We start from the raw sequence: 18,197 nt of genomic DNA on the forward strand, positions 1-18,197 counted from the left end.
ACAAGGGGCAATGCTCACTAGCAGCTATGGATGTCATCTTTTATCTTATTGACACTGTTGTGGTAACATTGTGTGAGTGCGACACAAAAGAAGCAGACTTTACAGTGATAGTATGACTCGGTATCTTGTTTAAAGACTCGGTATCTTGTTTAAATGAAGTTCTATGTCTGCGGTCTGGAAACATGATGTATTATATGGCGGATTTATTTATTATTCTCTCAAGGCAGTCATTGTTAAAAAAATGAAATACCAAAGGAGGTAGAAAAACATGATAATATACGCACAGAAGACATTAAAATGAAGTACAAGATGAATAAACTGAAAAAATCTTCATTTCATTCATACAGCAGTGGCATTCACCACCACTGCGATCTCTTGCTCTAATAGTTGCGCTTTGATGCTGTCAGATATCTGAACAGCGTGTTCAAAGTCTCGGAGGCTCATCTAAGTTTCTGAAAGTGCAGCCACTGTATGACAAGAGGCCTTATGTGTGGGATGCGAGCTCATTTATTCCTTCTGTCTTCATGCTTGGTTTATTTCATTGACATTGTTTGAGTGCTATGCTTCTGATTGACAGTGAAAAAAATATCAAGTAACTAATTTGCATGATTGCCAGAAGGAGGTCAGAAATTTTCAAAAGGATTTTTGTTGGCAGGAATGGTGAAAAGCTATTTGGCCATTTGGCAATGAGCTCCAACATAAATTTTTTACCTCAGCATTGACTGCTATCCGTTAGCCGAGTAATCACTATGCTAAGCATTGTAAGTGCCAAGAATTCTGAGCTTGGAGTTGTTTTGTTACTTGTAACGAATAGCTATGACTCACCGCAGAGTGTTTGTCAAATGGAAATAAGTTAGGCAGCAGTTGATGTTACCAAATACAAGGCGTCGACATACATTGGGCATTTGGAATGCATTGTTGTATTAGGGATTCTGTGAAGAATGGTTTCTTTTTCATCCTCAAAATGCTTTGCTGCATGCGTTATTGTCGCCAATATCACGTTTTCATCTTCAACATCATAAAATATATAAAATTCATTTGTACTTGCTGCATTAGAAAGGAGAGTGGCGCCATTTTGTAAATGTGCAATGTGGGAAACCGAACTCGACAAGCTTACAAAAGCGTATTTCTGACGCTCAGTATTTCAAACCACAATGCCGATTCAGAAAAGCAAAGTGCTGGTCTTGCCTTCAATGTTGACGGCCTTCAATTTCGCAGTGTAATTTTGTGCCCTAAAGCCAGAAATGGAAAAAGCTGATTAGTTGGTTTAAGTTAATTCATCATATTTCATTCGAGCTCCATCACATGTACAATGTCTGCCTTGCTCTATAATTGAACTGCCAGACTGCACTGACCTATCTCCTGCTGTATTACAGTGAAAGCTGTGATAGCTCTGTACAAGCCATTTAGTAGATTGGGTGTGCAATGGCAGCCATGTAACGTATTATGTGTAACATGTTAGGCTGACACCACCGCTACCTGAAAGTGCTACTGAGGTGTCCACTGACCCAAGGAGCCATTTATGTACCCTTCCTTTCCTCAAAACCAAGGGAGGGTTTAGACTATGAATAAGACAACACTAGGAACCTGACTATTTGCTTCGTGCAAGCAGACCCTGGAGTCCGTGAAGTGTGCCGGGAACACGATTGAACCAAAAATCTTAATTTAAGGAAGGCCATCTATGCATATGATCCTGCAGACGCCAAAATGGGCCTGTGAGGTGCCCAACCAGGCCATCATTTATGAAACGTTAAAATTGGCCTGCCGCTTCAGACCTCTAGGTCACTAACGCCAATCAAGTCACGCTGATTAATGCGCTGAGCTGGGAAGCACAGATGTAATATTTTTTAAAAATAAAGACCTGTAACAGAACAAATCACCTTGTAGGTAGGGGCACGTCTGCGCAATCATGCACCCCGTTGCAGTTGAGCAGTCGAGAGGACAGCACTGCTATCTAAACATGACATGCACATAGATTAGCAGACCAGACATATACCAGAAACGAGCTATCAGCTACACACCAGACAAACCTGGTATTTGTGATGTCTAGACTGTCCTTCTTGCTGCCGTCTTGCAAGCTTATAGATTCATAGTTGAGATGGCCATCGTGGGCACAACTTTCAACTGGGACACCTATGTGATATAAATTAGAATACACTTGGCTGTAAAGATGAAGGGACCCTGTTGCGAGGACTTTCTATCATTCATTGTGGGGGTGCTGAAGCCATCCTGTGGGAGAACAAACTTGCGTGGTGTGTCATTTGTGTTGAAAAGTGATTTTCCCACCATTTGAAACTTTCGGACGATTTCAATTGCTGCCTAATTTATATCGGTGTGGCACGCTAGGGTTTCTGTATTTTTTTGCATATCTTCAGTTACAGCTATAGTGGATCTTCTTCCTCAGGAGTGATTACATAGAGAAGTTTGTTGTTTTTTTTAGTAGCAGTGTTATGGTAGAGTGGCTGGTCATGCATTAATTAGTGTTCTCTATTCCTCTTCCTGAACTTTTCCCACAGTGCCTGAGAGTTCTGCAACATGTTCTCACTGATGGCCACACTAGCGTACGGGCCATCCTGTCCAGGAAGGACGCAGCTGTCCGGTCTGTGGCAAGTGAGTGAAGCGCGGTTTCCAAGTTAGGAAGCCTCCTAAGCCAGCCTGTGGTCTCCCTACAGGCAGTGAAAAATGCTGCAAGACACTGGCATGCCTTAATTTATTCTCATTACTTTTATGGTCATTATTGTTATTGCAGCCATTATCCACAAATATACGTTATTCCCTCTCAGACTTAAGGGCTGTACTAGTAAAGACTTAACAGTTTTGTGCAGGGCTATTACGTCAGCCTTGTTTAAACTTTTCCCTTTCATTGCTCCCCTTGTAGTTTTGTGCATTTCTCTCCATTACCTGCTGTCCATAGGTGCTCACTTTGTTGCTACGTTTCTGCACCTCTTGTCTGTACCATGCATTAGACATATTATCTGAGCACGTGTCTAACACATACTGCAGTGTGTGTACACAGTTTACCGTTGTTCTTGTAACGTGAATTAATTTGGCTCACCTTTCAATTGCTCTGTGCTCGTGTCCAGACTAGTAGTACTTGTACTGTCCGTGAATAGGAAAGCTTATTATTTTGAACTTAGAAATGAAATGTTAGTTGACTCAGACAAAGAAGTGTCTGTCCGGTCATGAACATCAGCTTACCAGTATCCTTGAAGAAGGAAGTTTAGAGCAGTTGTATCTTGCTAGTACAGTCAAACCCGACTATATCGAACCCGTTTACATCGAATTACCCCGTATATCGAACAATTTATGAACATTGTATTGCTAAAATGAGAATATATAGCAAAAAATACTAATATATCGAACAAAAATAGCAGCCGCGCTTGATATATCGAACTTCAAGCCGCGCAAAACTGCTCCAGAAGTTGGCTTTCCCGCGTGGCGGCCGGGCGAGCTGCGCCAACATCCATCCCCCCCCCCCCCCCCCCCCCCCCCCCCACTTGGCCAAAGTGGTTTAGCCCAACAGCGCTCGCACGGCGCTGCTATAAATAGTCCCAGCGCTGCTCTCGCTCCCTCAGACAGCCACCCAGCCACCCCTAGCAGAAGTGGTTCGACCGCGCACTCTGTTTACTCGCAGCCACGTGCGCCTGCATTCTGGTATGTGACTCGCGCGACTGCCATTGCGACTGCTTTGTTCCGTGTGCTTCGTTGCTTTGTGGGAGCGGTGAGCTCGTCCGCTTCGTGAAAGATGGCTGCTGTGAAGCGACAGAACCTAACCATATCTTCAAAGCTGGAGATCATCAGAAGAGTTGAGCGCGGAGAAAATAAGTCGGATGTCGCCGCAGCGTACAGCATCCCCAGAAGCACGCTGAGTACGATTTTGAAAAATAAGGCCGACATTAGGGCTAAGGCCCGTCACTGTGAGTCAATAGAAGGCTGTGGGCTCAGCTGTTCTCAGTCGCTCGATAACGTTGAGAAGTGCATGCTTAATAATGCTTTCAAAATCAAAAAGCAGAAGAAGATCAACGACTATTTCTCGCATTAATAGTCCCACCGTACATGTTTTTATCAAATAAAGAATGCTTTTTACTGAGGTGCGGTTTGTACATTGCCAAATTTGTTAAAAGTTGTATTTCGAATTACACGATATATCGAAGTGATTCCCGTTTTTTTACGAGTTCGATATATCCGGGTTTGACTGTACTCACATGTGAGGCTAGCACACTTGGAGGTTAACAAAAAGTCTTGAAATTAAATTGATGACAGCTCGGCTAGCTATGGAAAGGAAAAAGATACAAATCACGTTACGAGGCAGGAAGAGAGCATAGTCTGTTAGGGAACTGATATGCGAGTTAATGATATCCTAGTCGAAATCAAGAAGAAGAAATGGGCATGGTCAGGGTATGTAATGTGGTGGTAAGATAACCGCTGGTATCTTTAGGTAACAGAGTGGATTTCAAGAGAAGGAAAGCCTAGCAGGGGCTGGCAGAAAGTTAGGTTGATGGATGAGATTAAGAAGTTTGCGAGGATAAGGTGGCCTAAGCTGACACAGGAATGGGTTAATTGGAGAGATATGGGAGAAGCCTTTTTCCTACAGCGACCATGACTGTGCTCATGGTGACAGTTATGGAGGACGCTTACTAATGGGTGGACTACAAGCACTGCTGATTGCACTAAGTGCACTTAGAAATGATCTTTCCAAGCCATGGGACTGAATGCAGTCCCATTGAGAAATTTGTCTTCACTGCATCGAGAAATGCTGTCCACTTAGAATGGCCTCACGCCTCACTTCCAGCACCCTTACTCTCAAGGACATAATTTAAAGGACAAAGATGCCTCTTTGTACGCGTGCACGCAGTGTTTGGAAAAATGTGTTTGGGGGGCCATCACTGACTGCAGCTGCACCTTAACTGGCAAGACGGGCAAAGGTAATGCTGATTGTGCTGGCTGCTGAATGCCTGTTGTTATCGCTAGATTGCTTGTAACGTGCCTCTTTCTGAGCATGACTTGAGATCGCTTCCACAATACAGTAGAACCTCGCTATAGTAAACTCAGATTTAGTAAATACTCAGATATAGTAAAGTGAAACTGCGGTCCCGTCTTGCCTCCCATAGACGACTGCACATATTTTTTTTTTTGGTTATAGTAAAGAACTTTTTTCAAAGAACGGCTATATTAAAGAGCTTACCTCCCGTGGAGTGATGACAGCGCGGCACTCGCGAGGCCGACATTCGGAGGTAAACGCATACCAAAGACGATAAAACGGTGCTTTTTTTTAGATGGCTTCACCACAAAGATAGGCAGCTGTGAGGAGGAGCCAACTTCTTAAACTCCTTGGGTCCGTGTGGCAAAGTGCGCGGCGCGTGAAAAAAGTAAAGCTGGCAAAAAGAAGGAGGCGCGGGTCGCTGAGACAGGAAAGAAAGTAAAAGTGCAGTGAAGAGTAGCGAAGGGAAGAAGAGAGATTCGCAGCTCGGCAGCGCGAAGCACAGGGAAGTGGGTGAGCGGTACCGCCGCGCCTGGACTGTGTGGCACGTTTAACTATTGCCTCTTAAATGACGCTGAAGCTGTGGAAAATGACGCCGTGTTCACGCAAAACTTTGTTTTTTACGTGAAATCAGACTCGCATTATATTCGTAGCCGCACTGTATTTGTGCAGAGTGGTACTTCCTCGAGGCGTAAACAAAATAGAAAACGTGAAACATAAAATGCGATAAATGAAAAAAGGTAATTATCACATAAAGGGACAATAAGACCAGAATGGAAGGTATATGTAAGTTTTTCTTTCATAAATCAACGCTGTGTTTAGTAAGAGCCAATTAATTACCAGGGAGCATCCTCAGAGCCATGCCATCACCAACAGCTGAAATAGTAAAGACCCTGATATAGTAGAGATTTTTGCTGATCCGAGTCAGGTTACTATAGAGTAGTTCTACTGAATACCCAAGTTAAATGGGCACTCATTTTATTTCCAGTTTCAAGTGAATCTCCCCTAAGTAGAACTTGCCATCATTCTCATTTTGCAGGTTCTGGTTAGGTCATGTTAACAGAATCTAGCCACATATCGAGCTGTGTTAATCTATGCAGTGTTCAAATGGTCATTGCTTCGTAATCCTGATTGGAAGTATATATATTATTTTTCTTTGTTTTAAGAAAGCAGGTCTAACTGCATAGAAACGAAAATAAAAAAAATAATGAAAAATTGCGTTTTGCACTGTCACTTTTGTATGTTGTTGCTAAGAGAGAGAAATGAGAAGGAAGGGTGGCAAGGGGGGTTAACCTGAGAAGGTGTCTAGTTGACCTCCACTACACGTGTCCTCAAAAATGCTACAAGTGCAGTCACATGACCCATGTGTGCTCAGTAGTGGGGATTCCTTAGGCAGCTATGGTACAGGTAACAGCGTCACTACCTAAGTATTTTGTCCTAGAAGGAGGGATGATGGTATAACATTGAGGAGTTTTCTTCTTTTCTTCGCTTTTTCATTTTGTTTTTCTTGGAGCAGATGTGTCTGGCGCTGGCCCTGAGAACCAGTCCCTTCGACTGCTTGCAAAGGTGAGCTATGCTGTGCTGCTTGAACGCAAACATGATGTTTATATGCTTGGAACATTTTTCCTAAGTGCTTGCATTGAGTTTCCTGCCTTTTGACTGACTTTTTGGTTCTTTTTCTTAAGTACATGGTGTCATTGTGAGTGTCTATCAGTAGAATGGAAACTCGAAGCCCCCTGTTTATATTCATTAACATGCCATGATATCATGTTACCACATGAGAGCAATGGGAAAGTAGAGCAGCATTCTGTAATCGTGAGTAGCTGCCAGACTTTTTCTTATGTGTTTCTTTTTTGTTTTGTTTTTTGCCTGGAAGGACTTGCTGCATGCCATTCACAATGGTGCTGCTGCTGCCAGTCCCCAAGTCGTGGCTGCCGGATGCTCTGCTGCTCAGCAAGGTTGGTGCAGGAGTTGATCGCATGTGTTTCGTCAGCAGTGTTGAATCATGTTGGGAAGAATCACCTTGAATTTGTTGCTCATTTAAACACAATATGTGAGATAAAACAATTATGTATTATATTCTAGCTTGAATAAAGAGCAAGAAATGGATTTGACGAAGATGTGTAATTTATTTATTTACAAATAAATGCATAGCCGAGGTTGGTACAGAGCGTATCTGTACAACAGCACCATTAAATAACATGTTTTGGCAGTTCTGCCTGAAACCAGGTAGTCTGCAGTGCACACAGAGAATCATCTAAGTTGTTTCATAATTCAACAGTCTATAGAAAAAAACAAAACTTGGAACAATCTATGGATAAGAATAGGGAAACGATAACCAATGGACTCTTAGGGTAGCAGAGCAGTCCAAGCAAAGGAAAACGTCTCAATGGAACGGCAGAGGGTTAGATGGGGAGGTGAGATTAAGAAAAAGGGCAACTGCTTCTGGCACAGAACAGCGTTAACTGGAGATCAGTGCTAGAGGCCTTTGCCCTGCACTTAGTTCAACTTGGTTGATGGCGAAGGAGATGATGATGTTGATAATAACGTGAAACTGTAGATGCCGACCAAAAACAAGAAACAAAAACAGGACGGTCTTTGTTTTTGTTTTTGGTCAGTGTCTACATTTCACATTATTATGATTTATCCCGACCAGATGAGTTTCCATCGAACTCTCGACTTCATGATGACGTTGACTAAATTAAAAAAAATTAGACTGCCTCTTAATCAGCTGCTACTAATAGGACCATAGATGCCTAATTTTAACTGCTTATTTTCTTTCAAATAATGCAGTAAACAGTAGAATACATGGTTCACCATCTATGGTGTTTGCCTACCACTGCTAAATAATTTATAATTGAATTTCTTCTTGATGCTGTTTTTGTTTTATCGACTGAATGATGACTGTGACACACAAGGTTTATGGTTTATGGGAGTTTAACGTCCCAAAGCGACTCAGGCTATGAGGGACACCGTAGTGAAGGGCTTCGGAAATTTCGACCACATGGGGTTCTTTTAACGTGCACTGACATCACACAGTCCGCAGGCCTCTAAAATATCGCCTCCATCGAAATTCGACCGCCGCGGCCGGGATCGAACCCGCATTTTTCGGGTCAGCAGCCGGACGCCATAACCACTTAGCCACCGCTGCGGCTGTGACACATAAGGAGTGTTTAGGTCATGCGAGGCATGAAAAAACTACCATGTAACACTGATATGTGATTTGTTATCATTCCAGCTCTTGAAGCAGGCTGGCTTAAGCATTGTGGTGAATTAAAACTAAGTATCAGTGATTATACTGCAGCTTTTTTTCTTGCGTCACGTGACCTAAACATTCTCAGTGCGTCACAGCCATCGTTTGGTTGTTGGTCAATAAAACTGAACCAGCGTCAAGAAGAAATTCAATTATAAATTACTTAGCGGTTGTAGGCGAATACCAAGTCGTGAACCATGTATTCTAATGTCTAACGCATCATCTGAATGACGAAAGCACGCAACTAAAATTAGCTGTCTGTGGTTCTTTAGCCAGGTCCCAAACAGCAAACTTCTGGGAGGTCAATATGAATGCTCCGTTGTTAGTTTCACAAGCTTAATTACTTCCAGCAGTAGCTTGTACAGGAGTGATGGAAAGAAATGCGTACAGAGCGGAGGCTAGACGCTCCGCTGTTTGCATTCCTTTTCATACCGCCTTTACTTCAGTGGTAGCAAAAACAAGCTATAGTCGTCCATGATACATTGTAGGATGACTCTAACGTCTTTTTCTTACCTCCAACGTAAAAGTGCGATCAAAATAAATTCGAGCAGCGGAGCACATAGGCGCGGCGTTGTTCGCATTTCATTTCATTGCGATAGCACATTCTATGTTCTGGGGCACTGGCACTTCATTTTTACCAGTTAATTGATAGATGTGCTTATGAGGCCATTCAAATGCAATGCAATTAGTGTTCTTGGAAGCTTAGGAACTTCAAATTTATTTCACTAAACTTAGCGATGCAAACTGACAAGCATTGAGTTGTTTCCTGTTTGCTGAGGAATTATGATTTCACCGCTGAATTCAGATATTAGTAAAGTGGAAGTTCTGTTGCATAATTTTCTGACCACTGTGTGTAAGCACCCACAAAGTGCATTAAAAATTTTTTACCGGGGTTAAAGCTTCGGATTCACTGACTTGGAATCCAAGCAAAATGCTTGCATTCTGTATCCATGACTCATTCATGGTGTACATGTAAAAGCGGTTGCAAGCTGCTAGTGGTTGAGGTCTATTAATTTGTGTACGTCACATGGGATACCAGGTACCATGCAGTAATCTTCCTGAGACTAGAATCAATATTTTTTTAGGCTTGTGTAATTATTAATTGATTATTAATTCTTATTTTTTCTGTGTGATTTCATATATTCTTTGTGCAGTGCCACATTTCAGTACATGCCTTGCGGCTTGAAGAACGTATCTATTCAAGCTTGCTTGTCTGTAGAGTGTGTATTTGCAGCCTGCGTCACCTGCGCCATTTCTTGTTCTGCAGAAGGCCGGTCATACTCTGGACTTGGGGCATCGGCGGCTACAAGTGGAAAATATCAGGGATTTGGAAATGCACCATTGGGGCCAAGTACGTACTGTTGGCTCCAAATAATGCAACTTTTTGATGCTACAGAAAGCTACTTTTTCTGTTGCTGAATTTGCTCTTTATTGGTTGGTTCACTGCTGCGTGCTGGGAATGTACTGTGGAAGCTGAGCTTCTCTTGTCTTCCACTTACCACTTTCTCTGCCTATCAACTTGCAGTGGACTCTCATTAGTGCAACCTCACTTAACTTGAACATCTCGCTTTTTTTTTTTAAATTGAACTAACCTTTGGTCCCGCTAGCATCAAGTGTTTCAAAACAGGCACTCCTTAATTCAAGTTCCACATATTTAAAGCTAAGTAGTAGTCTCGTTGAGTTCAAATTATCAAATTGACTAATTTACTGCCGACACTTTTTTCTTGAACTATCAAAGAAAAGACAGATAACGTCAATGCATCAGCGCTAGTACTGCTGATGCATTATAAAAAAAAAATGCGTCCGAAGTGTCTCTTTTTCTGTACCCTTCACGGAGAAGTGCTGTAGTCGGCGGAGCTTGTATTCCGTGCCTATAAGGTTGGGTGCCACCAATGCATGGCGTTTAGAGGTCCTAGTGCCTCATAGGGCAGTGTTTGAACATGTGCTTGTGCTCACAGTGCTGTTAGGTTACTCCCAATTGCCTTTAAATGTAGGTAATGGAGCTGTGATGATCAAAGCTGCAGGGAAATAAAATGAGCTGCCTTTATACCATGATCTAGATCTTTGGTGTGCTAAAGCTCTGCTAGAGTTTCACTGCATGGCCGGTTGGTTGCTCTAGTTGAGCACTAATTGGCCAGTAAACTTCTCAAAGAATACTATGCTATTGTAATTGTCTGTGTTAAACGCCTGCCACACTGCTGCTGCTGCCAATAGCTGTCTTTTAGATTTGTGGTTTCTCCATTGCTCTATTCACACAGGGAACCCTGCAAATGAGCAAGGAACTGGCCACTGCTCTAGAAGACCCTAGGAAGGAGATTAAGGCAGAATTTAAGGCTTTTAAGTTTTAAGGATTCTTTGGAGCACGATATTCACAGTGAGCTCTGTGAAACTAAGTCCAGTCGTACTTTCAGTAATAAAGGTACGAGTAGATCAAGGGTGACCTCAAGTCAGCCCTAGAAGAGAATAAATAATTTAAAAAGCAAAAAGCCAGCTTGAAACAACGGTGTGAATCACTTGCTGCAGAGGCAATAATGCGTGAGCAATGGATTGTTCAATGCGAGCAATATTTGCAGGATGCGGGTCTAGAAATCAAAGGCATACTCGAACATGTGAAGGATAGGCTAGGTAAAATCACGGTAAAGCTTGGAAATAAGATCTGTGGTGTTATCTCTCCTACTTACATCCACGTGGCACACACAATAGCCATGCAAGACAATGCTTTCTGCAAAAACATTTTTGTATAATTCACCTGTTGACGGAAACAACACGTTGTTCTCGAGAGGTGCAAAAAAAAACAATTGTCTTCCAAAGATTTTGGCTTCCAGAAAACTAACTCAGTGCTTATCAATGAGCATTTATGCCCTGAAAGCAAATGACTGCTTGACAGAGCCATTGGGAATAAAAACGAGACTAACTGAAAGTTTGTTTGGGTGCGCAATGGCTAGCTCTATGTGCATCAGTGTAAAAACGGTCTGTTGATGATGTTGCTGAAGTGACTTGTGGCCCGCGACTTGCAATGAAAGTTATCTGCTCTTTTGCTCTCTTATGTCTTGTCACCAGCTTCTTACCTCCACGGCACAAAATGAGCTAGCCTGCAAAAGTGTCCAAAGTTGCACAAAAATTTTTCACTTGAGCTGTTATTCTGTAAATAACAAAAGTGAAGAAATACAATCGTTGCTTGAAACTTTCACGTCTTTTTTTCAGTGCGATTATGTTTGTAGAAACGTGGTATGCCATGATGAATTCAGTTATTTAAATCTTAAAGATTACACCCAATTTGTCCTTAATAGGTGCAGTTGCAGGGGCGGTGGTGTATCAATACACGTTCTGAACACACGAAGCATAGGAGTAAACCACAACTTCGCAAAACCCGCTCCAGACAACGAAACTGTAATTCTTGAGGGCAGGAACTGAATGCTCATCGCACTTTATTTAATGCCCACCGATGGGAAATTTGAATGAATTATACGGCGTATTTTGGAATGTTTTTTTAGACCATTCATCAATGAGCGGAAACGTTTTATATCTTTCCTGTGACATCAACGTTGATATGATCAGTGCATCTAAGCCTAGAGAAAACGAAAACTGTATGGGCAGTCTCTGAAATCTTGGACCTCACGAAATTCGAAAATTAAAAAGAAATTCTGCAGTCAACTGAACAAGGAACTACTGCATACCGCAAAGCTTGCATATTTCACCAATGTTTCTTCCAATGTCTCGAATGACAGTGGGATCAAGTGAACAAAATTTTGAATTTGGGCACAAAGCATTGATATTATAATGAGGGATGGTAGAGTGAATGCTGGTGCAGACTTTTTTTTTTTAGACCTCTTTTGTCTAAGTGCCACAGGGCAGCACTTTAAGCCGACTTTTGTTCAGTATCTGCATTAGTGGCGTATTTTATTCACCCTTGCCTGTCACTTTACTGGTAGCTTACGCCAACGATCTCACAATGCTGCTGTCTGGTAAAAATGAGTACGATTTATTGATGCAAAGAAAATAGTTTGTTGAATATTTGTGAATAGTCTGAAAAGAATTGTTTAAAAGTAAGTGCCAAAAAACACTCAAATTTTCTGCCCAAAGAACAAACCTATCTGAATGAACATCAACCTCATGTTTAGCAGCAGTAAGATTGAAATCGTGCTGTCAAATGCCTTGGTGTGGTTTTTACTGAAATCCTAAGTTGAAACGTACGTATAGACAATATCCAAGGAAATATGAACCAATTTGACGGTGTCCTGTGCTTCCGTAGATACAGTCTGCAGATGCATATTTACTCGCAATTATTAGTTGCTGCTTGACTGTGTACAACAACAAAACAAAATATACACAATTTAATGGTTGTGCACAAAATGGGTAGTCAAATTAACGGCAAATCTGCCATGCCATTCCCAAAAACACTTTGGTATTCTCAGGATTAATAACTTGAATCTGCTGAAATTATTGTGTATATACAAAACTGCAGCTAAAAGAAATAATGAACTTTTACTGACAGCTTTAAATCTCGACCATTACATACCTGCATACAATGTATAACATCGCTTGCTATAGCGTCTACCTTTTTGCCGCACCTTATACCATAAACAGTCCTTATTGTAAATGTCTTGCAGTATCTCAACATACCTGCAGAAAATAACGTATGTTTTGAAGAAATATCACAGAACCAGCTAACGTTCATGCTTTGGATTTTTGAAGGCACTTGTAAATAGCCATTAATTATAGTATTGTAAGCTCTTTCAATTACCACTGTGTATTCAGTTTCTTATAGAATGTGCCCTACACTGAATGTTCCTCGAGAAATGTTATTCTATGTAAATCTTGCATTGTTGTTGGTGTATACCTGGTGCAATGGTGCTACGCCAAGCTGCCTTTAGCAGCTTTTTGCCCATCTTCCCCGTACTGGATTCTAGTGCATGGAGACATAAACTGTCACTTTCGCTTTCACATTTCTAGGGTAGCCCTTTGCAGAAGCTCCGCGCACATATTCATGCGACAGCCTATAGCGGTTGCAAAAATGTAGATGGTTTGAGGTTATCAGGAACTGGATATGTTGTAGCAGTTCGTGGGGACATACTGCATAGTTTCGGGCTTGCATCTTATTCACTAGAAGTTGCTAAACAGTGTCAGTGCTGAAAGTTCAAAGAATCAGGAGCTTCCTATTATTTTTCAATATTACTACCAGTGTGGGAAGTTCCAGCTTTATCATTAGCCATTAGGTAGGGTTTTTTTTTCTCCTATGCCATCATCACTTCAATGAGGAAGACTTGTCCAGAAGTTGTCATTGAATCTTAAACCTAACTCGAATGAAATTCCTTGTCCCTGCGTTTCTTAATATTATATAATGAACCTTCCAGCAGCATGTGCCTTTACTTTTGACTTATTGTTTAAGAAATTCTCCTCCTCCGGATTTTATCCTCTTTATTTTACTTTTGCAGTATGGCTTCGTAAGTATAAAGCCATCTCTGTGACATTTTCACTCGGATGCAAAAGGTTCTTCTATGCTTTATTTGTCAAGATTCATACTAAGCTTTGGCTGTGGTACTTTTAGACCCTGAATGTTGTGCTGTGTCCATAGTTCCTATTACCTTCTTAACTTCACCAGAATTCAAATAACAACCTTGGCATCCTTTTCTTTTGGGAAGAAATGTCTCTGTTTCTTCTCCAATATTTAACTTTTTTTTTGGGCTGCATATGTTCGTACAAGAAATCAGCTATTCCTTATACAAGCCTCCTGATTTTGGCAGCAGTAATTAATTGCACAATGACTAATTGTGGTCCGTACAAAAACCACAGAAAAAAAATGTTTTTCTCTATGCTTTTCACTTTCTAAATAGTCTTTCTTTCTGAAATAGTTTTTTCTTCTGAAAGAAATTTGTTTTTCAACTGAATTCTCATTAGCATACCGTTAAAGTTTAGGCGACTATTTAGATGTTCTGTGAACTGTTTGCACAGCATGCCTCAGTTCATTTGTGGCTCTATTCTATCTCTCCTCAGCTTGGCAACAGGAGCAACGCTTATGATCTAGGCATTTTGTATAGCTTAGGCAAGTTTCCAAGCCCTGCATATGTGATGCATTTTCACCTGCAGCCTTATTTGTTCAGTAAGTGGCAGATATATGTTTCTAGTGTTGCTTGTTTTATTGCATTACTTATCTGCTTGCTTTGATAAAGACTCCCACCAAACATCCCACTACTTCACTAGTGTCTCAGCCAAATTGTACATAATCATCGGAGCTTGTTAAAGAGACACTGGTATTCATTTTACCCTCTTAACTTACTGGTGGAGTGATAGTTAAGTCTGTTTTATTGCTGTTTTTTCAACCAATTACAATTTTTCTGCTCAGCTTGAAATTGACCGTTCACTTGAATTGAAGTGAAGAAAACAATTTGCTGATACACATGTGTGATACACATGCTGAGCACAACTCTTGCCTCAGCAGCGCATTCCCAATGGTTGCCCTATCATTCTATCAATGCTATCTTCTCTTTCGTCTACTGTTTCCTCTTTCTGTTCATCCAACATCACCTGTATGGACCTCCTGCATGTTTGTAAACAAACGAGGTGGCGCTGCAGTCGCTAGCGAGCTCGTGGTAGGCAAAAGGTCGGGGAGTGGCGTCGCGGATAGGTGTTGAGCGCGGGTTTTCAAGGCTTGTAGGCGCGTTTCCAGTTTCTGCGAATCATAGCAACGGTCGATGCTTCCAACTTAGTAATTTGTCGAAGTACACGAGCTCGCGTTGTCCACGTGCGGCCTATAAAGAGAAATAGTTTGCCACTGTGTATTGTATATATGGTTAATAGTAAACATGTAGAAAGCGTTCCTGCCATTTATTTATGCGCTAGGCATTGAATAAAACAAGTTTTGACACTCTGCACTAGCCGGAATGAATTTACTTCGGGACAGTAGTGAGGGGAAGTGCTGGCGTTGTTTCGTCGGAGCAGACATGCGCTCATCGTCTGCTGACATACGTACGTATCGCGCAGCGCGAAAAGTGGGGACAGCGTCGTGTCCCCGATCTCCTGTCTCGCTTAGTGCTGTTTTTAGCCGCATGACCACGCACCAGCCAGGCCGACTTGTCCTCTTGTTGAACTGGTCGATTTGGTGAAAATTTTTGATTTCTAGAATTATTTTCTTTCCTAGCCCTGAAGTCTAGTTTCGTGACGAAAAATTATAGCAAAATATTGAGTACAAATTTATAAATTACGCTTTTTAGAAGTGTGGTCGTCAGAAATTGTGAGGTAATTTCATTGATTTCAGTGCCGCATTTCTTTCACCAAAGCGAAAGCGAAGATGCCATAAACGAGGGAATAAACTTTAAGGTTCGTTTTCTGACCTCTCACATTTTCTGCGACTGGATCACTCACCTTCGTAATTCGCATGAAAATCGAATGATTCCATTTGTCGCAAACTATTCCTGAGACGTTGAGGAGCGTAATAAATCTCTCGGTTTTTTTTTCCCTACACGTGCAGTATTGTGTTAGTTATTTTTTGTAAGAAACGTTTTCATGTAACTATGCATGCATAAGTACTGATCATATAGAAAAAGAACTAATCGCGTCATCATACAGAACAGGGCTTTATGTACATGCTGGCATAAAAAAACTGCGCACTATCTACTCAATTATTTGAGACCTAGCTTGGGGGGACTTGACGACGGTGTTAATTATAATTACCCAGAACTGCACCAGGTATAGCTATAAATAAAAGGAATTACTGAAACTAGCGTAGGAATTTCATATTTGCACCAAGTTTAGTTACATATCTCATGCATGAATAACGAAAACACTTTTCATTACGCGTCACCTCTCAATCTCGCCACGTGTCTGTTAATAGCACGCCTGCGGCTGCTTCTTTCCAAACAAGCTTCGCGATCATGTATTACCTCATGAAACATGACACATGCATGATGCAATGAAAAAGCATATGGCGTTTAGCACACTTGATGTACGCTATTCTAAGCACACCAACGCGACCGCGCAAGATTGACACAACTTACCAGACTTCTTTCTACTCGAATGAAATAATTATGTCGTCATATCAAGAAACAGTTTCAAGTAAATATTAAATGTCACAAAACGCGCCATTAAAACATGGTGTGCTATTAACAAAAAAACGCATTCCTTGGGGGCGAGTGAACCTGTCGGCGCCCCGTGCACTCCGGCTCAAGGTGATAAGTACGTGTGTAGCTACATATGTCTTTTTTTTTCCTTGAGAAATTATCAGCCTACTATCCCGAAGTTCAGGTGAATGAACGCAGTAACTTGCATGCTATTAAGTGCATTGAGTGGCAGTGCCTATCGACTCCCAGACTTCGCGCTTTACTACCGTGGCCCAGTGCCTGTTAGCCAGTTTCCGAATGCGGCATTTATGCGCGAGAAACCTATCGAAGCTAATTTAATATTTTTTATGCTACTACGCGGATCCAGCAGTGACGCAGCTGGTGAATATATGCTGCTTCTGCAGTGCACAGGCTTGAAGCAGCCGCCGGTAACTGCGGCAGCTGCGGTAGGCACGGGCAAGCGGAACCTGTTTTGCCTACCATGCGAAAGTCGCTGCTAACATCAGCGCCACCGCATCTTCGTGACGTCGCGGGGTGAAGGAGGTCCATAAGCTATCCTATTACCTGCATGGCCATGCTTACCGTGCACGCTGATAAAGACTTGAGTGCTTTTTGTTGGTACTCTGGTGAACTTGCAGGGCAAACACAAAAGTGTTGCCCCAAGAGTGTCGCCGCGAAATGCGGATGCAAAAGTGGATGAAAATTTGGTTTGCACAAGCCCCAGAATGCATCTTTGCTTTTAAAAAACAAAAAAGGCTGGTTAAATTAGGCTACGGCTTAGTTAAAGCATTCGACGAGAGTTGTGAAGTACCTTAATTTTCTCCCCCTTCTTTTTCTCTTCTCTCTCTAGCCTTGGTTTCTTTTTATCTTGCCTTTTTTTTCTCTTCTTTCTTGGCTTGGCTTGCCTTGGCTTGTGCATTACCGCAGTGGGCTTCAGTTACACAACCACTTGGGGCAAGGTCCCAGTAACGGCTCTTGCTGTAAAACTTATTAGTTAGATTTAAATGTCACTTCAGTGTTTTGTTGATAACAGTGTAGTGGTGCAGCACTTTGGCAAGTCACAGTTGTTCCGTGCCTCTGCAGAAACACTGACCGAGCAAGTGACTGATGGGATCGCGAGGGTCGTGGACAAGATTGCGGGTAGGCCTGCTGACAAAGGCGGCAGCGACCTGTTGACTGAAGGCCTGCCCACGTTCCAGCCAGTCACAGTGCGTTCGCCGCCCACTGCCTCAGAAGGCAGAACTGCCAGCCTTCCGCCGCAGCCAGTGAGAACTTATGTCAAGCCTCAGAAAGGTACCACTAACTTCGGTGGCAGTAGGTTTATATTTTGCGCAAAATCCAGCAAGCTGGCTAATAGTGCATCCAATTTGTGCTTTCTTACTATAGTTAAGGTTTGATGTGCAGCTACATTTTTGTACGCCTTGTGAGATGCTTTTGATGAGCGATTGTATAATAGGTCGGGACCCCCCCCCCCTAGTTATGAATGGTATATAAATTACTCACTAAATAAATTGATGTGCAAGATTCTGCAAGCAGGCTTCACTACATAGCAGGAGCACTGCTACTGAGGTGTCTAAGCTTTTTATTCTGAGGGCTTGCGAACGCATAGTTGCCTGCTTTTTGCAATCATAGTGTGTAATCTCAGACTTGCCCCTTTATTCAGTGAGCTGGAAAACCTTGATCATGGACGTCAGGTACATGCAACTGAAGATGCTGGCGTGATACAGCACAATCGCTCATTAAAGCATCTGTAAACACAACCCAAAAGGGAGCCACAAATCAAACCTTCAGTGGAGTAAGAAACTACAGAATATGGCACACAATGATATGAAGGAAAGCTACTCAAATGACACAATAAAAGTTTAAATACTAAAGACAGAAAGTATTAACTGTACTTTTGTTTCTC

General features: G+C 42.0%; 1 protein-coding gene across 3 annotated transcripts in view; it reads left to right on the forward strand.

Annotated features, from left to right (window-relative positions):
• Positions 1-18,197, forward strand: part of LOC144101764 (AP-4 complex accessory subunit Tepsin-like) — a 349,149-nt gene that overhangs the window by 230,494 nt on the left and 100,458 nt on the right. For all 3 annotated transcript variants that reach the window (XR_013308057.1, XR_013308058.1, XM_077634952.1), the window contains exons 5-9: positions 2,517-2,610; positions 6,498-6,547; positions 6,858-6,939; positions 9,502-9,585; positions 17,375-17,584. Coding sequence is in view for 1 of the 3 variants with exons in the window: in XM_077634952.1 (XP_077491078.1) it covers positions 2,517-2,610; positions 6,498-6,547; positions 6,858-6,939; positions 9,502-9,585; positions 17,375-17,584 (520 nt within the window). In the remaining 2 variants the exon portion in view is untranslated. The remainder of the gene's footprint in view (positions 1-2,516; positions 2,611-6,497; positions 6,548-6,857; positions 6,940-9,501; positions 9,586-17,374; positions 17,585-18,197) is intronic.

This window comes from Amblyomma americanum, chromosome 8, assembly GCF_052857255.1.
Source record: "Amblyomma americanum isolate KBUSLIRL-KWMA chromosome 8, ASM5285725v1, whole genome shotgun sequence".
Taxonomy (NCBI): domain Eukaryota; kingdom Metazoa; phylum Arthropoda; class Arachnida; order Ixodida; family Ixodidae; genus Amblyomma; species Amblyomma americanum.